Source organism: Palaemon carinicauda, chromosome 39 (genome assembly GCF_036898095.1).
Source record: "Palaemon carinicauda isolate YSFRI2023 chromosome 39, ASM3689809v2, whole genome shotgun sequence".
Lineage (NCBI taxonomy): Eukaryota > Metazoa > Arthropoda > Malacostraca > Decapoda > Palaemonidae > Palaemon > Palaemon carinicauda.
The window spans coordinates 46,599,984-46,617,483 of NC_090763.1; the positions used below are offsets into that span (position 1 = coordinate 46,599,984).

The 17,500-nt window shown below is 39.3% G+C and overlaps 1 protein-coding gene across 8 annotated transcripts in view; it reads right to left on the reverse strand.

Annotated features, from left to right (window-relative positions):
- The window catches only part of HUWE1 (HECT, UBA and WWE domain containing E3 ubiquitin protein ligase 1), a 106,086-nt gene extending 88,630 nt beyond the window's left edge, over nt 1-17,456 (reverse strand). For 7 of the 8 annotated variants that reach the window (XM_068362873.1, XM_068362872.1, XM_068362870.1 and 4 more), the window contains exons 1-3: nt 17,359-17,456; nt 4,083-4,173; nt 3,792-3,925 (exon numbers count right to left, since the gene is read on the reverse strand). In XM_068362873.1, coding sequence (XP_068218974.1) covers nt 3,792-3,925; nt 4,083-4,127 — 179 coding nt within the window. In that variant the 5' untranslated portion in view covers nt 4,128-4,173; nt 17,359-17,456. Of the gene's footprint in view, nt 1-3,791; nt 3,926-4,082; nt 4,174-17,098; nt 17,279-17,358 lie in introns of those variants that run through there. The other variant, XM_068362868.1, reaches the window with a different exon arrangement.
- Between the last annotated feature and the right edge of the window lie 44 nt (nt 17,457-17,500).

Sequence of the window (17,500 nt, forward strand, 5' to 3'; positions counted from 1 at the left end):
TATGACTACTGGAAGGCGAAAAGAGGAAATGATAGAATTATCTGTGGTTAATAAAATTTCTTTCAATTTCAATTTCTAACCTTGGTAGGTTCATTTGTTGTTTAGTTCCCATAGCCTTGATTTGGTATACCATGAAGTCGACTACGATATATTAGGAGCTAGGATAGACCATAGCCCGTCTTACTGAAGTTGAATACCTTGGATAAATGGGGAATAATTATTGTTTGAGCCTCTGTTACTTGTGTGGCCATGATAGGAAAGGGATGGGAGATATACTACCCTTTTCAAAGGGAGTTTTATAATTGGTTTTTCACTTAATACGTTTTCATTACATATTAAAGTGATTAAACCAAAATGTATCCAGGTACTGTGATAACATGGCTAACACAGTTGGGTCACGAGTGTTGCAAGGTGCATTGTGATAGTTTTGCCAATTGTGGGAAAGGCTTGTGGCCATGAAAAATGTTCCATTTGTTTGGAATGGATCAATTCTAATAGAATATGGATCCTGAGGCAGAAGACCAAAGATCCAAGGGCTGTTTTCCTCGTTTCAATATGTGTGAACGGATTTGCAAAGATCACTAAGCCTGCTGGGTAAGTATTTCGGATATTACAAGCCTTATCTACCTATTACAGCAGTTAGGGGTTTCGGAATCTGGATCATAGTGGACTAGCCCCTTTCCATATTTTAGGCTTTGGATCCGAGAACAATCTAGATTTCTCGGAGGAAGGAGGCTTACTGCAGGGTTCTACAGAGGTGGTCCCTATCTTCTCAAAGAACATCTCAATAATCATGTTCCTGTCTAGGTTGGATGCAAGTAAGGGTTCCATTAAGCTTGGATTTGGTACATTCATCTTCTGTGAACATATTTGGTACATTCATCTTCTGTGAACATCTTGTTTATCAGGGCACCAGCCACCCCTTGAGATACTACCTCTAAAGAGTTATGGGGTCCTTTGACTGGCCATACAGTACTACATTGAATCCTTCTCTTTGGTTACCGTTCATTTTCCTTTTGCCTACACACACCGAATAGTATGGCCAACTCTTCACATATTCTCCTGTCCTCATACACCTGACAATACAGATTACCAACAAATTCTTCTTCACCCAAGGGTTAATTACAGCACTGTAATTGTTCAGGGGACACTTTTCTCTTGGTAAGGGTAGAAGAGAGACTTTACCTATGGTAACCAACTCTTCTAGAAGGACACTACAAAATTAAACCATTGTTCTCAAAGTCTTGGGTAGTGCCATAGCCTCTGTACCATGGTCTTCCACTGTCTTAGGTTAGAATTCTCTTGCTTGAGGGTACACTCAGGCACACTATTCTATCTTATTTCTCTTCCTCTTCTGTTAAAATCTATATAGTTTGTAAAGGAGATAATTACTTTAATGTTGTTACTGTTCTTAAAATATTCAATTTTCCTAGTTTCCTTTCCTAACTGGGCTATTTTCCCTGTTGGAGCATTCTCCTTTTCCAACTAGGATTGTAGCTTAGCAATTAATAATAAAATAGCTAGAATAGTAGAGGGCTCAATCCACTCCCTCTTCATCCAGTAGAGTCAAGGCGAGGCCCTTCCAAGCAGTGTTAGCATGGCATTTGCTTCCTTTCTGCTCCAGCCCGAGTGTTGCCAGACCTTTTAAGGAAGGCTCCAGTGGGATTTTACACACAATCACAGTGCTTTACTCTAATTTTTATTAAAATGATAGTTAAAAGAAATTCCTGAAATTTTTTTCTATAATCGATTCACAGTGAACAGAACCATTTTTTCCAAGAAAAAGTACATGAAACTGCCATGATTTTATGACATTTACAACAAAATAGGTGGGCGGAATATTTTGAAAGTTTACTGAATGTTGAGGATAAAAGGGATGCAGACATAATTACTGTTGCAGGTGTTGAGGTGCCAGTGATGGGGAGAGGAGAATAGACATTGAAGTGAGGAGAGCACTATATGAAACTCTAGTAGGAAAAGCACCTGGTATGGATGATGTGAGAGCCAAGATATTTAAGGAAGGGGGGTGAGACTGTACTTGAATGGTTGGCGAGATTGTTTAATGTGTGTTTTATGTTGTCAATGATACCAGTAGACTGGGTGTGTGTGTATTGTACCACTATGTAAGTGTAAGGGAGTTGTGCATGACTTGTAATTCATGGGGTATTAGTTTGTTGAGTGTGGTTGGGAAAGTGTATGGTAGAGTACTGATTAATAGGATTAAGAAAAAAACAGAATGCAATCTTAGAAGTACAGGGTGGCTTTGGAAGAGGTAGTAGATGTATGAATCAGATTTTTACAGTTAGGTAGATAGGCGAGAAATATTTAGCAAAAGGTAAGGAGATTTATGTTGTGTTTATGGATCTTGAGAAAGCGTATGATAGAGTTGATAGGGAAGCGATGTGGCATGTGATGAGATTATATGGAATTAGTGGAAGGTTGTTGCAACCAGTGAAAAGTTTCTACAAAGGTACTAAAGCGTGTGTCAGGATAGGAAATGGAGTGAGCAAGTGGTTTCCAGCAAGAGTGGAGCCGAGACAGGGATGTGTGACTAGCCAAGATTGTTCAACTTGTTTATTGATGGAGTGGTTACAGAGGTGAATGCTTGATTGCTTGGTCGAGAATTGAAAATGATAGAAGTGTGATTATGAATGGGAGGTAAATCAGTTGTAGTTTGCGGATGATAACGTACTGGTTGCAGACTCGGAAGAGAAGCTTGGTCGATTAGCGACAATTTAAAAGGGTGTGTGAGAGAAGTAAGGCGAGAGTTAATGTGGGTAAGAGTAAGGTTATGAGATGCACGAGAAGGGAGGGTGGTGCGAGTTGAATGTCATGTTGAATGGAGAGTTACTTGAGGATGTAGATCAGTTACTTGTTGCAGCAAATGGTGGAGTGGAAGCAGGTGTACATCAGTGTGAATGAAGGATGCCAAGAGTTGGGGGCAGTGGTACAAAAAAGAAAAAAAAAAAAAAAAAAAGAAGAGGTATAGGCATAAATGTAAAGTTCTGTATGAGAAAGTGATTGTACCAACTGTAATGTATGAATCGGAGTTGTGGGGAATGAAAGTGACGGAGAGACAGAAATTGAATGTTTGTCTGAGGAGTATGGCTGGTGTATCTTGATTGGATAGGGTTAGGAATGAAGTAGCGAGGGTGAGAACGGGTGTAAGAAATTATTTAGCAGCTAAAGTGAATATGAATGTGTTGAGCTGGTTTGGACATGTTGAGATAATGGAAAGTGGCTGCTAACTGCTAACGAAGGTGATGAATGCAAGAGTTGATGGGAAAAATACATGAACAAGGCCAAGGTTTGAGTGGATGGATGGAGTGAAAAAAATTCTGGGCGATAGGAGGATAGATGTGAGAGAGGCAAGAGAGTCTAGAAATAGGAATGATTGGAGAGCAATTGAGATGGAGTTCAGGTAGGCTCTGCTGCTGCTTCCTCCGGATACTTAGCGACTGCGGAGGTAGCAGCAGTAGGGGATTCAGCGTATGAAACTTCAACTGTAGTGGATAACAGGGGAGGGTGGGCTGTGGCACCCTAGCAGTACCAGCCAAACTCAACTGAATCCATCGTCAGGCTGGGAGGAGCGGAGAGAGGTCAGGGCCCCTTCTGTTCATTTGTTTGATGTCGGCTACTCCCCCAAATTGGGGGAAGTGCCTTGGTAAAAAGATACACAATACAAAAAAAAAAAATTGTGAAAAATATAAGTTAAAGTTCCTAACTGGTTTATACTGAACAAAGTTTTATTAACTGTTATTAGCTGACCAATGCCAAAACTATAAGCATACCTGTCAAGTACATCAATCCAGTGATAAAGTTCACATTTTCCATAATTCCAGGATTCCACACTCCGGAGGACCGGTAACAATTCCTCATTGCTACATTTTTGCAGTTTCTCTATCAGCCAGCCACAGTCCCCCGGCTGAAAAGACAGTAAAATTCATTACAAACTTACTATATAAAATTCTAAAGCAATTTCAAATTTTTTTTAAATATCTAGAAGCAACAAAAGCAATAAAGAAAACAATCCAGTCTAAATCTAGTTGAAATCATAGCAACAAAAAAGGACTTTTACTTACAACTTCTGAGCTGCTTTTCTTTAATTTAGAACGGTCAACCTTCATCTTGGCACAAGTGCCAAATCATGAGTTTAATCCACTGCTCATCCGTCTGTAAAAATATAAAAGGAAAATTATACATTGTCCATTAATATTGGGTGGACATTAATGAGCTAACGGCTTATAGAGAAATACAGGTTTACATTAATCTTCGAAGGTTAAATTAATAAAATAATGGCCTTAATTAAAATAATCTTTAAATGGTATGGGCAGCTGATACCCACGATCAAGGTCTACAAAAGGCACAAAAAGCTATACAAAAGCATATTGAAAACTTTATATGATGGGTGATATGAAATATGAAAATACAGTACTATACTGTACTGAAAAGAAATAAGATAAAAAAAAATATTGACATAAAGAAATGAAATAAGACTATCAATTAAAATACACCCCCGAGATTACTGCATTATTGCAAATTAGGGTACACCATTACAGTACACACAGTTTGCGTATTTGTAAGTTTTTTTTTTTCTTTAAACAATTCTGTCCACCTGATCTAATGAAATGAACACAACTATGTTTGGACACTTCATTCTTGCACCTCACGAACTACAGTATGGCCCTCCCTCATACCATTTCCTTGAATCAGAAGACAGTACCAAGCACTTCATACTGCAAAGGATCAAGCTCTCCCACATTTGCAGACATACACAGTATGATTATAAATGAAAACACCAATCAAGACCTAGAGGATTATATGCAATAAAACAGGCTCAACATCACAGACAAATCAAAGGAGTTTGACAAAAGTCCAAAGTTTTCCCATTCAGAACATCTTACTGGACTTATTGTTGGCATGAAAATGTAGAATATCTTCTTTAAGATCCAAGTCCGAATAACAGGTATTCATATCAAGTTGATACCCATAAAGATGTGGGACGTAAAAAATCTGAGAACAAGGTCATAAAGGAAGCAAACCAGATGACCACAACTGCAACAAATTTACCAACATTCAGCAATAATCAATTGTGACCTGCTTAACTCTCAACACATTTTGACAAAGCTGGTCTTTTAAGAATGATCTGTGACTAAGGGAAGATGAGAACTCTTGGCATTGGGTTTGTCTTGGGAGGAGACCTACTACATCATCTTCCCTCTACCTGGTACATCATGCCCTTTCCACTACATGTAGAAACCTAGACTTTAGTGCTTTGAGCAAACTACCAAATTCTATTTTAAACTCTTCATTGTACAATATATTCTGTACTGACCAAATTTTGGTTGTCCGAAATGTCTTCTACCACGAATCTTTGCTAACTGGAAAATTACAATTTCATCCAGAACACCCACATGTTCTCATAATACATCATTTCTCATACACAAGGAATCTATTCATCAAGGCAGATTAAAATGTATATTATAATAATGGCCAACATTCAACATTAAATTTTAATCCTATATAATTTTCTTCCTCTGGATTTATCTGGTAGCAATACTTTAAATGGCCATCACTAGACATAAACAATTCAGTTGACAGTACGTACATTGGTAATATGTCTTATCAAAAGGTATAAAATGCACACAACCTAGAATATCCCAATTGTGCAGATGCCCCCCACACACCCCCAATATTCTTTTTCAATTTACAGACTATATTCTGCAGTGCAATGCAGTATACCCTACTTGTTCATGTATGTAATAAGAAAATTGACACCAGACTTGTAGGCCAATTGAAACCAAAGCATTGTACATGTATGCACAAAATTAGAAAGTTGTACACAACATTTACAGGTTATGATAACCAGAAATTTTTCAGTCTAAATGGTAACATTAAATGGTGCTTGCTTACTACAACAAGAGTTGGCTCACAAGAGCCATAGGAGTCAAGTCGAGTACCTGGGGGTCTGACAAGCCATATTGTGATTAGTAATGGATTTACTTTTAAGAGAAGACAAATTAGATCTAGTATTTTCCAATAAATAATTGACAGTTTTAAGTATTGTACAGTACTGTAATTCCAATAAGTTTGATTCAAATTACATACTGTACAGTGATGGGTCAGACCTTGATAGGAAAATCCCTTGAGCAGGCAATTTTTATGCATCATTACAGTATTGAACTGAGGCAAAGCATTTAACTAATTCTACATGGATTTACTTTAGTTTCAGATTATCTACTTGGCCTACCTGATTCAATTATACACTAACATGTAACTAGATTCAGTGAGTCTTTGAAATATAGTGCCCAATCTAATGTACAGTACAGTATGTTGTAACAGCCCGAAGCTATTCAGCCAATAATTTGGAAAGCAAGCCAATGGCATGACATTCTCCTAAAAAGGTAAATTGACCAAGTCCCAAGAGTACAGCATATTATTCCCCACCTGTTGGGTAAAGATGCACATTCTTATTCTTTTCTTAGATCTAACGCATGACCAAGTAGGTTGTTGGCAGAATCAGTGTTATTCCCAAAGATGAACAAATTTTAGACAAATTATTTTTGTCATTTTCCAAATTTTAAGAGTACAGCAACAAGGTACACAGGATCTGAAATTTCAGTTATAGGCTTACGAGTCTTCTACACTTCAACCTCTGGAGAGGAACTACACAATCCTCTAATGTGCACCATTTACAGGACAACCCAAAACATTCACATTACCAAGATATATTCCATTATAAGCTTTGATAAGATATCAATTCATACAAGGTGAATCACGTGGCATAAATGTGTTAACTGAAAATTGATGTGTATCTTCCCATTTAACATTAAAGTCAACTTATATACAATATATTTAATGTTTAATGTAGGTAATGTTTATACTACTACACAGTATTACCTAAGCTAGGCAATTAAAAAACATGTCACATTTTTCATAGTCTTCTTTACAGAATTCTTGCCATCATTTCTGTCTCTTGAAGCCAGAAGATAGTGCTTCTCAAGACCTTTATGCGATATGGAGGAATGAATCTACTTCAGGTAGCATCTTAGTGGCCCCACAGGCCAAAGAGGTAAATCATCCCGAATGTTGGTTGCTTCCCTGAGTGAGGAGATGGAGAAAGTATAAAACCTGGGGTCATGTACAGCTGTGTTCTGAGTTTTAGTATTGAACTAGGGAACAAAGGAAAATGCAAACTATCTATCCCTCAGTATGACAAACTATGCGATATTAAGCGAATCTTGCTTGTTAGCAAGTAGGCCTACATTTCTCCTGAGGATAAATCTTGCTTACAACTCTTCTTTGTTATCTAAGCCTCATGTGAGGATGTTTAGCCAACCCACAGAGATGCTGTGAAACAGTACCTCTTGCTTTTTGATGTATGCCACTCATCAATGCTATCGAATGGCCTATCAGATGACGTTGGAATGATTGCATGATGCAGTTCCAGTGACTCCCACTCTTCAACTTGTCTTGCTAACCTGGCTGCAACTGTATCCCTCCACTTCACAACCCAGTTGGCCCACTGATTAGCTGACTGGGTAGGTTAGGAAGGCGAATGCCTGTCCCCGGCAGAACTAGGTTTGTAAATTTCTTCCTATTCTCAGGATTCGACAGATACTGAGAACAGGCGAATTAAGCCATCGACCAGTCAACCAGGAAGTTGTTTAGATGCGTACCATTGCAGGTACTTCCATATTGGCCAGTTCAGATGCCAAGAAGATTGTGGACTGCGTCCCTAGCCTCTCCATTAATGTCCCCCGGGTCAGGGTCATGACATCTGCATCTATTGGTTGAGGTGAATAAATGACCTCTTCTGGGATGTAAAAGTTCTTCTGATCAGAAATACATAGGTAATATTGTGTTCCGTCAATACGTAAATTACTCCAGCTGGAAACTTGAGTAACTATGGTATTCATAGCTTGCCTGACCAGATCTGACCAAAAAGTTCCAGCAAGACTTTGAGCCTTGTGGTTCCCTGAAGACTTTTCATAGGAGACTTTACTGGAGCTCTAGTAGCCTCTACTTAAGATTTTGATCTATTAGCAAGAATCATAACCTTCAAGAACATCTACCATACCTCCAGGTTTTCTAACTCTGCTTGGGGCTGTACCCAAATCAAGTGACAACGGGTCAATCCTATCCAAGGGCTCCTCATTCTTTGGGGAAAGGGGTTGCCACGTTCTGAGGAATATTTGAATACAGTATTTTCCCTCTCTGATCCCAGAATCGTGTTTGGATGGTAGTTAAATGAAGTTGATACAATGGGACTATCACTTACACCTTTAAAGATGCCCTTCATTCCTACACTTACCTCAAGTGAAGAGCAAATGCCTATACCTCTGAGGAGAAAATACGGTAGTATTGGGCCAACATGCGGACCAATGCTTCTTTAGGGTGTTTGCCCTCAGCAGACGAGTCTTCTCCACACTGCAATCGTGGAGAGCTTCAGCTTGTCGTCTCTAGTTTAAATACCTTTCATGAATGGCTGAGGCAAGGGACATTGATGTGGCTCTAGCTACCAGGACAATGCTCTAGAAATTGATCATATACAGTATACTGTACATATGATCAGCACCCAAGCTAGGCCCACGGAGGGCCAGGCGATTGATGACTCCACAGGTAGAGCTATAGGCTCCCCCAAAACCACCCCCACCCTTAGCTCACAAGGATGGTGAGATTGCACACACTTAAGAAATTAACGAGCAAGTGGCACTAACCCCAGTCCGGAGATCACCAGGCAAGGACATTTCGAGAGGAACAGTCATTCCTTTTAGACAGGAACCTTCTTTGTGGTGTGGTGACTTAACTTGCAAGACTCTTTCAACCTCTAGACTCTGATTATCAGAGCACACCGGCCCTCAGATGGTGGAGAACATAAGGATGACCTTACCAGAGAATGAGAGCGTGCACTCAAAGGGGACTGGTCGTGAAAGAAGAACTTCATACTTTATTTTCTACATTGGCTTCTTACAGGGGACCCTCCCATGGGAAGTAGAGAACTGAATGAAACGTGAACAGGTGAACGCTCAGACAGGTGCATGTCTAATAACTGAAGAGCACACGCGAAAATGAGTGAGAGTTAGGCAAGCATGCACAACCATGTAAGGGCACTTGCGTGTGAACAGATCAGCGCTCCTTGAGAGCGTACATACTAACAGTCAAGTCAGCATAAACATTAGCAAGTTCCCAAACATGGGAGCTTACGGAAACAGAAGAACGTGCCCTAACGAGTCCAGGATTTATAAAGTATGCGCTAGCACACCTGGATTAATATACGTGTGAGTGAAGGCTAAGAGAAGTCTGCTCATGCACAGATGGGTGAGCATGCAAACACATGAGCAAGCACGATGACTGCTGCAAACAAGAAATTGTTCAGGAATAGTCTAAGTGCTAACAGGTCAGCGAGTGCTCAAGACCAGGCAAGTGCGTGCCAATAGGTGAGCAGGTGCTCGTGACCAGATGAGAGCGTGCTAACTGGTGAGCAGGTGCTCGTGACCAGATGAGAGCGTGCTAACTGGTGAGCAAGTGCTCGTGACCAGATGAGGTAAGCGAATGCACACTAGCAATGTTTTTCTTAAAGATCAGAAGCTTGCTTTCATCCTCTGCAATCTTTGGACGAGGTGAGGATACACTTCCTAGCGGCTGGCAAGGTTGATTCTGAGCAAACTGTGAAGAGTTGCGCAGTGGAAGCGTGCTGGGCCCATAACCCAGAGGTCCGTGGATCGGAACCACGCTCTGCTACCATATAATATCCATGGGGTAGAGAGAGACGTCAGTTCTTCACTCAGGAACTTTAATTAAAACATACACGGGAGCAATACCAAAGCTCAAGTCTCAGAGACCCCAAGGGAACAAACAATAAGGATCATCATCAAGACAAAAAGGTTAGGAGGGAACAAGCAATAAGGATTGTTATCTGTTAAGGTGCTCTCTCCGCTTCGCTTTGGCAAGCGGTTACCAAGAGACCCCAATGCCGAAGAAGAACGGAAGGAATGAGACAGTGGAGAAAACAATCTACGGCTTTCCTTCACTCACTCGAAGACACCATCGGTCAACGACTTCTAAGTTCTTTAGTTGGTGATGAAGGCATTGCAGAAGGCGAGGATCTATGATCGACAGCATCGTCTTTAATCCGTGGCTTGATGGAAGGGGGTCACTTAAGTATCTTCCTCTGCAGGGGCAGCAGGTAAAGACTAAGCAACAGAAGAAAACCAAATACTAGATGTTAAGAGGGCTTGCAGAGCTTCTCCATAGACAGAATGCCCTCGAGACCAAAGGAAGGCTATAGCATCCTTGGGATGTTTTTCTTGACATCGTTGCCATCTGAAAACAGTATGTCAGACTTATCCAAAAGCGAGGGATAAGGATTACCTGCCCTCTATGGGAAGAAAGTAGGTCCGCCTCACTTGGCACTTGTCCTAAAGGTTGGTCGGAGCCATTAATCCTTCTTCGCCATCCCGCCAGAGGAAGGAGACCGAGAAGGCTCAGAAGCTCAAGAACCATAGAGAGAAGAGAGTTAGATTTCTTCAACTTCCATGAAGACACCGAAAGAATAAACTCACCAACTTCTTCCTTTTTTTTGCCATTTTTAAAGGTTTGTAATGCTAATTAATGAATGATTCATAATACTAACATCAGAAATTAATAAAAATTAATAATTACTGCAATAGAAAAAGTGACTGGCTCTTAATTCACCTTTGAAGAGTTGTGGCTGCCGTGAGGACAACAAGAGAAGAGAAAGGAGGGGGAGGGAGTTTACTGCTTGAAGGGAGAATCGGCATGAGAACTACAGTATATCGGTCAAAATATCAGGAGTTTTCTTTCATGAATGATTTTTACAGTTAATAGAATTATCACTATTTACGCTTTCAGGACATTTGGTAGTCTTTCATATACTCTCACAAGGAACTTATCTAGAGAACACTGCTTTTGCCTTATATTTAAAATGACATGAAACTATGACATCAAGTTGTTGGTAAATAGATTTGCTGCTCGTCCTGCCAAAGCCTTAACAGGGTTTCCTAGATTTTCGACATTTAAGTTCACGCACTTCAGCCGGTCTGTCAATTCATCCCCGTTCCTCCTCAGATGATATATCACCCATAACCCTACTTATTGTTGTCCTTGTACAACACAAGAGCTCCCCGGTCATTAGCTGCTCACCAAGTTATTCAAAGGATAATTTTATTCTCAACTGCCTCCTGCATCTGTTTAACCCCCTCTAAAATCCATTCAGCTAGATATTCAGGCCACAATTTAACTCTACACAGAATTTAAGGTTCTGCTGATGACCCGTTCCCAGGATTTGTCAACCATTTAGATGTGGGAATGTTTTCAAAACTCGTTGAGCAATTTGGTCCCTTCAGTGACACTGAGGGAATGTTGGAACATCACTATTATGTACAGCTTCTGGAAATTACAGATCACCAGCTGATCTATGAATAGGCGTATTGGAATGGTGTGGGGCAGTAGCAACTTAATCCAAATGAATTTTAATTCTTCCATTTGGTCTAATAGCTGGAAGATGTGCAAAAGCATTAAAACAAGGCTTAAAATACAAGCTTCACTGTAAGATACTGTTTGACCTCGCTAGCCCATCCCACAAACATAAGTCATCCAAGCTTTGTAGTTTAGCCTCCATATGAAGTTCAAGTTGCTTTTCCTTCACCTTGCACTTCTTCAATGCTCATAGATTCTCCAAGTGATACAAAAGTAGTTTGATCTTGCAATCCCTGCAGGCATTAGAACAGGTCGGGTTAAGACTGTTTTGGAGGTTTAACCAAGAATTGACTTTTTCTGCTGTAATGACTGTCGTTCTGGGCATCATATTACAATAAAACACTGGGAATTGCAATTTGATACTTGCTGCCGCAGACAAGACTCAGAATCCATGAACCTATTAAATTCTACAACGAATGCCTTTGTTATCTTGTCATCAGTTTGCAGTCTCATCGAGTTGCACAAACTATGGAAGTTGGTTATTCTTGAAACTCCCAAATTACCCAAGCTTGCCTTACGTTTCAGTTTCTTTTTCTGCCGACTTACCTGGGTCCTTTTATCACAATATCAGCCTGCAATACTTGTACAGTATCTTTGCTTTCCACACACTTTTCAGCAATCATATCTCTAACAGCTTTTCAACGATCCAGATAGGTAGAAACTTCAACCATATATTGAAAATGAACGTGAAATAATAGCGGATATTCTTTGTTTCAGGAATTGCGATAAAAAAGAAATAGAAAGCAGAAAAAACCTTATCCAAGAACTGTGGAAAATAAGAAAAAATAATAAAACAAGACATCAAGTGACAAACGACAATACCATATAAAGAAAAGAATAGAGGAGCCGTTGCAAAGGCTTATCCTCAAAGTACAAGTACAATGTTATCAAGATCACAAGGCTGTTATTTTGTCATTAACAGCAACCCTTTCACAACACCAATTGGTTTGATCTCTTTTCTTGAGGATTATACAAATTATGGATGTAAGACTGTACATTTTTATCAGATCTTCCACACACTAGTTCTTAACGTTCCTTTTACGTTAATCGCCGCCTCCTTACATCTTCGTTAATTTTCTTGGAGCTATTGTCACAATACTGATCTGTACTGTTAGCTTTACAATGTACAGCCAGATGACAATTCAACAATGTGCAATTCCAAAGATAAGTGCATGATACAGTACTGTGCAATGCTGTTACAAGTATTGCCGAGTGTGTTAAGAGTCAAGGTGTGAGAGCTAATACAAAACAAAATCACTAGAACAGTGTAAAAAGGCTTGTGGCCTTTTAACGGCTTTCTAGGTATAATGTACTAGTCTTGATAGTAATACTGTATACTAATTCATAAAAATTCCCATATACAAGGAAATTCTTGCTCACAGACTAATGCAATGCTTGTGACCCAATTTGAATTGGCATGCTTGAATCCAAATTTGCTTGTGCAGTATTCAAAGTTAATCGTAAACTGAGTAACTGTACCACTGTCCAGAACTTTACATGAACAGGTAAACTTTTGTTATTGAGAATGATTAATATTAATTTCTCATTGGGAAATAAATTATTGTGCATTTCCAAGTGTTACAAAAACGAATAGGCTATTTAAACGGTCCCGGTAAAATAGATAAACCTACATGCTTTGAAGCTTATTTTGCCGGTCTCAAACCAATATGAATATTTTATTGTTTTATAGGTTCCTGGCAATGTTGTAGGCAGATGTATAAAAAAGTATTAAGCAAGAAATTATCTAAAGAGTTAATAGCAAATATATTGAAAGGTAGTTGAGCAAATGTATAATAAAGGAAAATTAGTTGTTGAACAGTTCTAAATAGCCTCTTCCAATATTTACCGGCAAAATAAGCTGAAAAGCAGGTTTGTCTATTTTAACGGGACCGGCTAAATAGCCTCTTCCTTACGAAAAGAGCAATTACCCAACTGTTTAACCTTGCTAAAGGACCATCTGGATTGAAGTGTTGAATAGGATTTTGTTTGCACTAAACATATTTTATAAGCTGCTTCCCTACATAATACATTTTACCCCTTACATAACGGTTTACAGCACAACGTTGACAAAAAAAAAAAAAAAAAAATTACAACATATGAATAAACTTTTTCATGTATAATGTTGGGGGTAGTAGCGTTAACATTATCCCGTTTCTGTATACTGTACTTGAATTATCTTAAAGACAATACCTCATATCAATAGCCTGACCAGGCAGCTCATGGATAGGTACATACTGTACAGTATGATACTTTAATATCTTCCCAAGTACTTGAACCCTACATTTTTCTTACTCTCCATTTATCCATATATGACCATAAATATTGGGTAAAACCACCAGTTAAGAGTTTTTCTACCTCCTACAAATACAATTATGGATGATCTCAGTGGGAAACAGGGTTTCTGGATAGGAAACACCAAAAAATACAGGGGTGCCGGTTTAGTAAGTGGCCTACCTTTTTTATTCTGGTTTAGAATGTGGCCTACCTGGCTTGTTAGGTTAGGTTAGGTCCCATACTAAAACACACAGAATTTCGTAAGCCATATTCTAAAGGTAAGCCACATACTAAACCGGTGTGACGGCCTAAACGATTCCCCGGTCTCAGAAAAATCCTTGACATCGTATAATGGTTCTTTTCCGCCATTAGCTCGCTTCGCTCGCATGAAAATAAAACATAAAGCTTGTATGTATTGGCAAGCGGTAATGTTCAGCTGCGCACGCTAACATTACAGGAAAATAAAACATCAACCTCGTATGCACTGGCAAACGGTAATGTTCGCACATGCGCAGATTATCAAGGAGAATTCTGAGACCGGGGGGTCCTTCAGACCGTCACACCGGCCCCAATACAAGACTGGCAATGGTCAGGTATAGTTAATACCGTACAGTAAGCAAGAAAACCAGTAGGAAAATGTGTTTCATGCTGGTGTGAAAATAAGATACAATTGCTCCGTTGAGGATCAATTCGCTGGCAATGATACAATTTCAATACTACTCAGTTCAAGCAACCAGTAAATGAACGTGTTGCGCAAAGCCAACCATGTGGATCATTACTACTGTATTTAAGAGATCATTTTGATTTTTCACACGACCAACAATAACTGTACTGTATACTGGACTGAAAGGTTCTTAAATATAGTCATCACTTGCCGATTATTATCATTATTACTTGCTAAGCTTCAACCCTAGTTGGAAAAGCAGGATGCTATAAGCCCAGGGGTCCCAACAGGTGAAAATAGCCCAGTGAGGAAAGGAAACAAGGAAAATTAAATATTCTAAGAACAATAACATTAAAATAAATTTTTCCTATATAAATAATAGAAACTTTAACAAAACAAGATTAAGAGAAATTAGATAGAATAGTGCCTGAGTGTACCCTCAAGCAAGAGAACTCTAACCCAAGACAGTGGAAGACCACGCTACAGATGACATTGCAAAATATTTATAAATAGATTGAACTCTCATCTGGGAGATGTCTTCTTGAGACAGCAGTCATAACAGCGCTGAAGCGCAGGGGGAAGAAAGGGGCCTGCTGTAAAACATTGTCTAGGAATGTATGCATAAATACTTTGAAGCCCTTAACTGGCTCGAAAACTCGGCTAATATCATTATACAACAAAAAGAGAATAGCTCCCACAAAGAACTAAAAATAACGCATGCGACGGAAAACCCACCATCAGTCTCACAAAAGTAAACAATAAAACGGGTACAATGAAATGCCGTTCCCATTTTAGTTGATCGCTACACACGTCACAACACCTATCATGCTGAGAAAATTGTCTTGGGTTTGCTAGAAATTTAATTAAAATATTATATTAACCAAATTAAGTCTCTACCTGTAGTCTAGGCTCCAGAGACCTAGAACTAGACTATCAACTCCATGCCTATCACAAATTCTGCTGTCAAGTACTGCAGTCTCTGGCATCAAGTGGATTACGCTGTCAAGAACAATCAATATGTAGATTGACGGGACAGTATTAAATTGTAAAACCGAACGTTTCTTAGGCTGGGATGACACAGGCTCTATCTATCGGGAAAGTTGGAAACTAAGCAGGAGCTACCCGTGACTTGCGTTCGGACAATGCTGAACTTAGAAAATATTGCTGTGGTAAAGGTAAATTGTGCTATTATTCAAAACGATAAAATAAAATCATATTATGGTATGTTAGATCATTGTAAAGAACATCTTCCCCATAATGAAATACGATTTGGCTAGTAATAAGAAAGATATCGCCCTGTCCCCAAAAACTACAGACATCCCAATGATCACTTCAACCTAAAAAATAACGCCTCCACTTATAAACAACAAGCCTTGCCCACCCTTATTTATCCCAAAGTTAGATTAATGACAATTCCGAGTTAGGCAGCTTATAATAGGTAAAAGAAATTTAGCTACTTGATATTGAGCTCTGTCCAGTCTACCATTGGCCTAAACTTAGCTTATTAAAGATACCTTATCCAAATCCAACCATCTTGATTCATTAACCTGGATTAAAATTGAGAATTCCTAAATTCCTATCATAATTGGTTAAGCTAATGAACAATACATTTGGGTGTAACAGCCTTCATCATATTTATTGCTATTAATTGCTACAGGTAAGGCTAAATGAGACAAACATAGGACATGCTATTAATTGCCACAGGTAAGGCTAAATGAGACGAAAATAGTACACATGCAATGCACTGGCCTACCACAGGCTACAAAAGAAGATGAACAGGATTTGCCAGCGAATACCGCAGTACAGAGTAAGTTAGCAGGCAGGGCCTCCTGCAGGCTTTTCTGCAGTCCACGGTCAGGTTATCCAATCACATTACGATAAACAACTTTGGCCTAATTAAAATTTAAGCTAACAATCTTTATATAGACTAATATTGTATGGAAGACATAAAAGAAATATTATCAAACTAAATAGCAATTCAAAAGTAAATTTCAGGGGAAAATATGCAGAAAATCTGTGCAAAGATGAAGAAGATGCTACTGAACATTTATTTTCATGCTTAAAATTGGGACAATTGAGAAAACAAGACATAAGTATAGGTATGTTGCAAAATCCTAGCAGGGATCTGGTCGCATTTAGGAATACGGCAATGCACATGAAAGAAGAATAAAGAGAGGTTATCCAATCACATTACGATAAACAACTTTGGCCTAATTAGGTGCAGCAGTGTAAACACTCAAAAACAAATACAACACTGCCAACGGGTCAAAATAACTTGAGATTATCGCAAAATTGACACCTGGACATCACACCTCGACTTCTGTGCACTCTCGAAACGGAGACGATTTGTTTTGAGGACAATTCGGGAACTTATTTACCTTATATCTGCTCCTTCTCTTTCCCCCAATCACTGTTTCCTCCAATCGGTAAAAGACCGCCGGGTAGTCTTGTGTGTCGCGTTTAAACTAAATAGATAATCAATGATAATGGGAGAAAATGACTTAGGAATTTTTGAAGGAAACCTCCTGTGTTGCGCCATGGGGAGATACACAGGGGAGGGGGTGAATGATCCACTATTTACAAAAGTCATTTGGTAGCGATTGTCTTTCGCTTTCATAGATACTTAGGCTTAGTTCAAGACCACGGTAAACGACCTACCTGCGTAGGATACAGGATACGACGTGCAGATTCGTTAAAACATAAATCCTTTCTTTTGTTGGGTGACAAGACTGTGTGTGTGTACGTCTGTCGTCACCAAGGCCCGACAATCAGGTCTCCCCCCGAAGCAAAACAATCACTTTTCTCCTATATTTCTCCTATATCCCACTATTCCTGGCACCCTAAACCTTTCTTTATCACTAAAGCCTTCGGCCAGGTCAAGAACATGACAAAAATGAGAAACGTTGGCATTATTTTACCTTTGATATTGAGAGTGTCGAGATTCTGTGGCAAGGAAAACACGGAGTGACTCGAAATTTGGACTGCAGATGGCGCTGGCGTTAATGGTAGAAGCAAGTGAAGAGAGCGTTGCGCAAATGTGAATTTAAAGTCTAAATATTA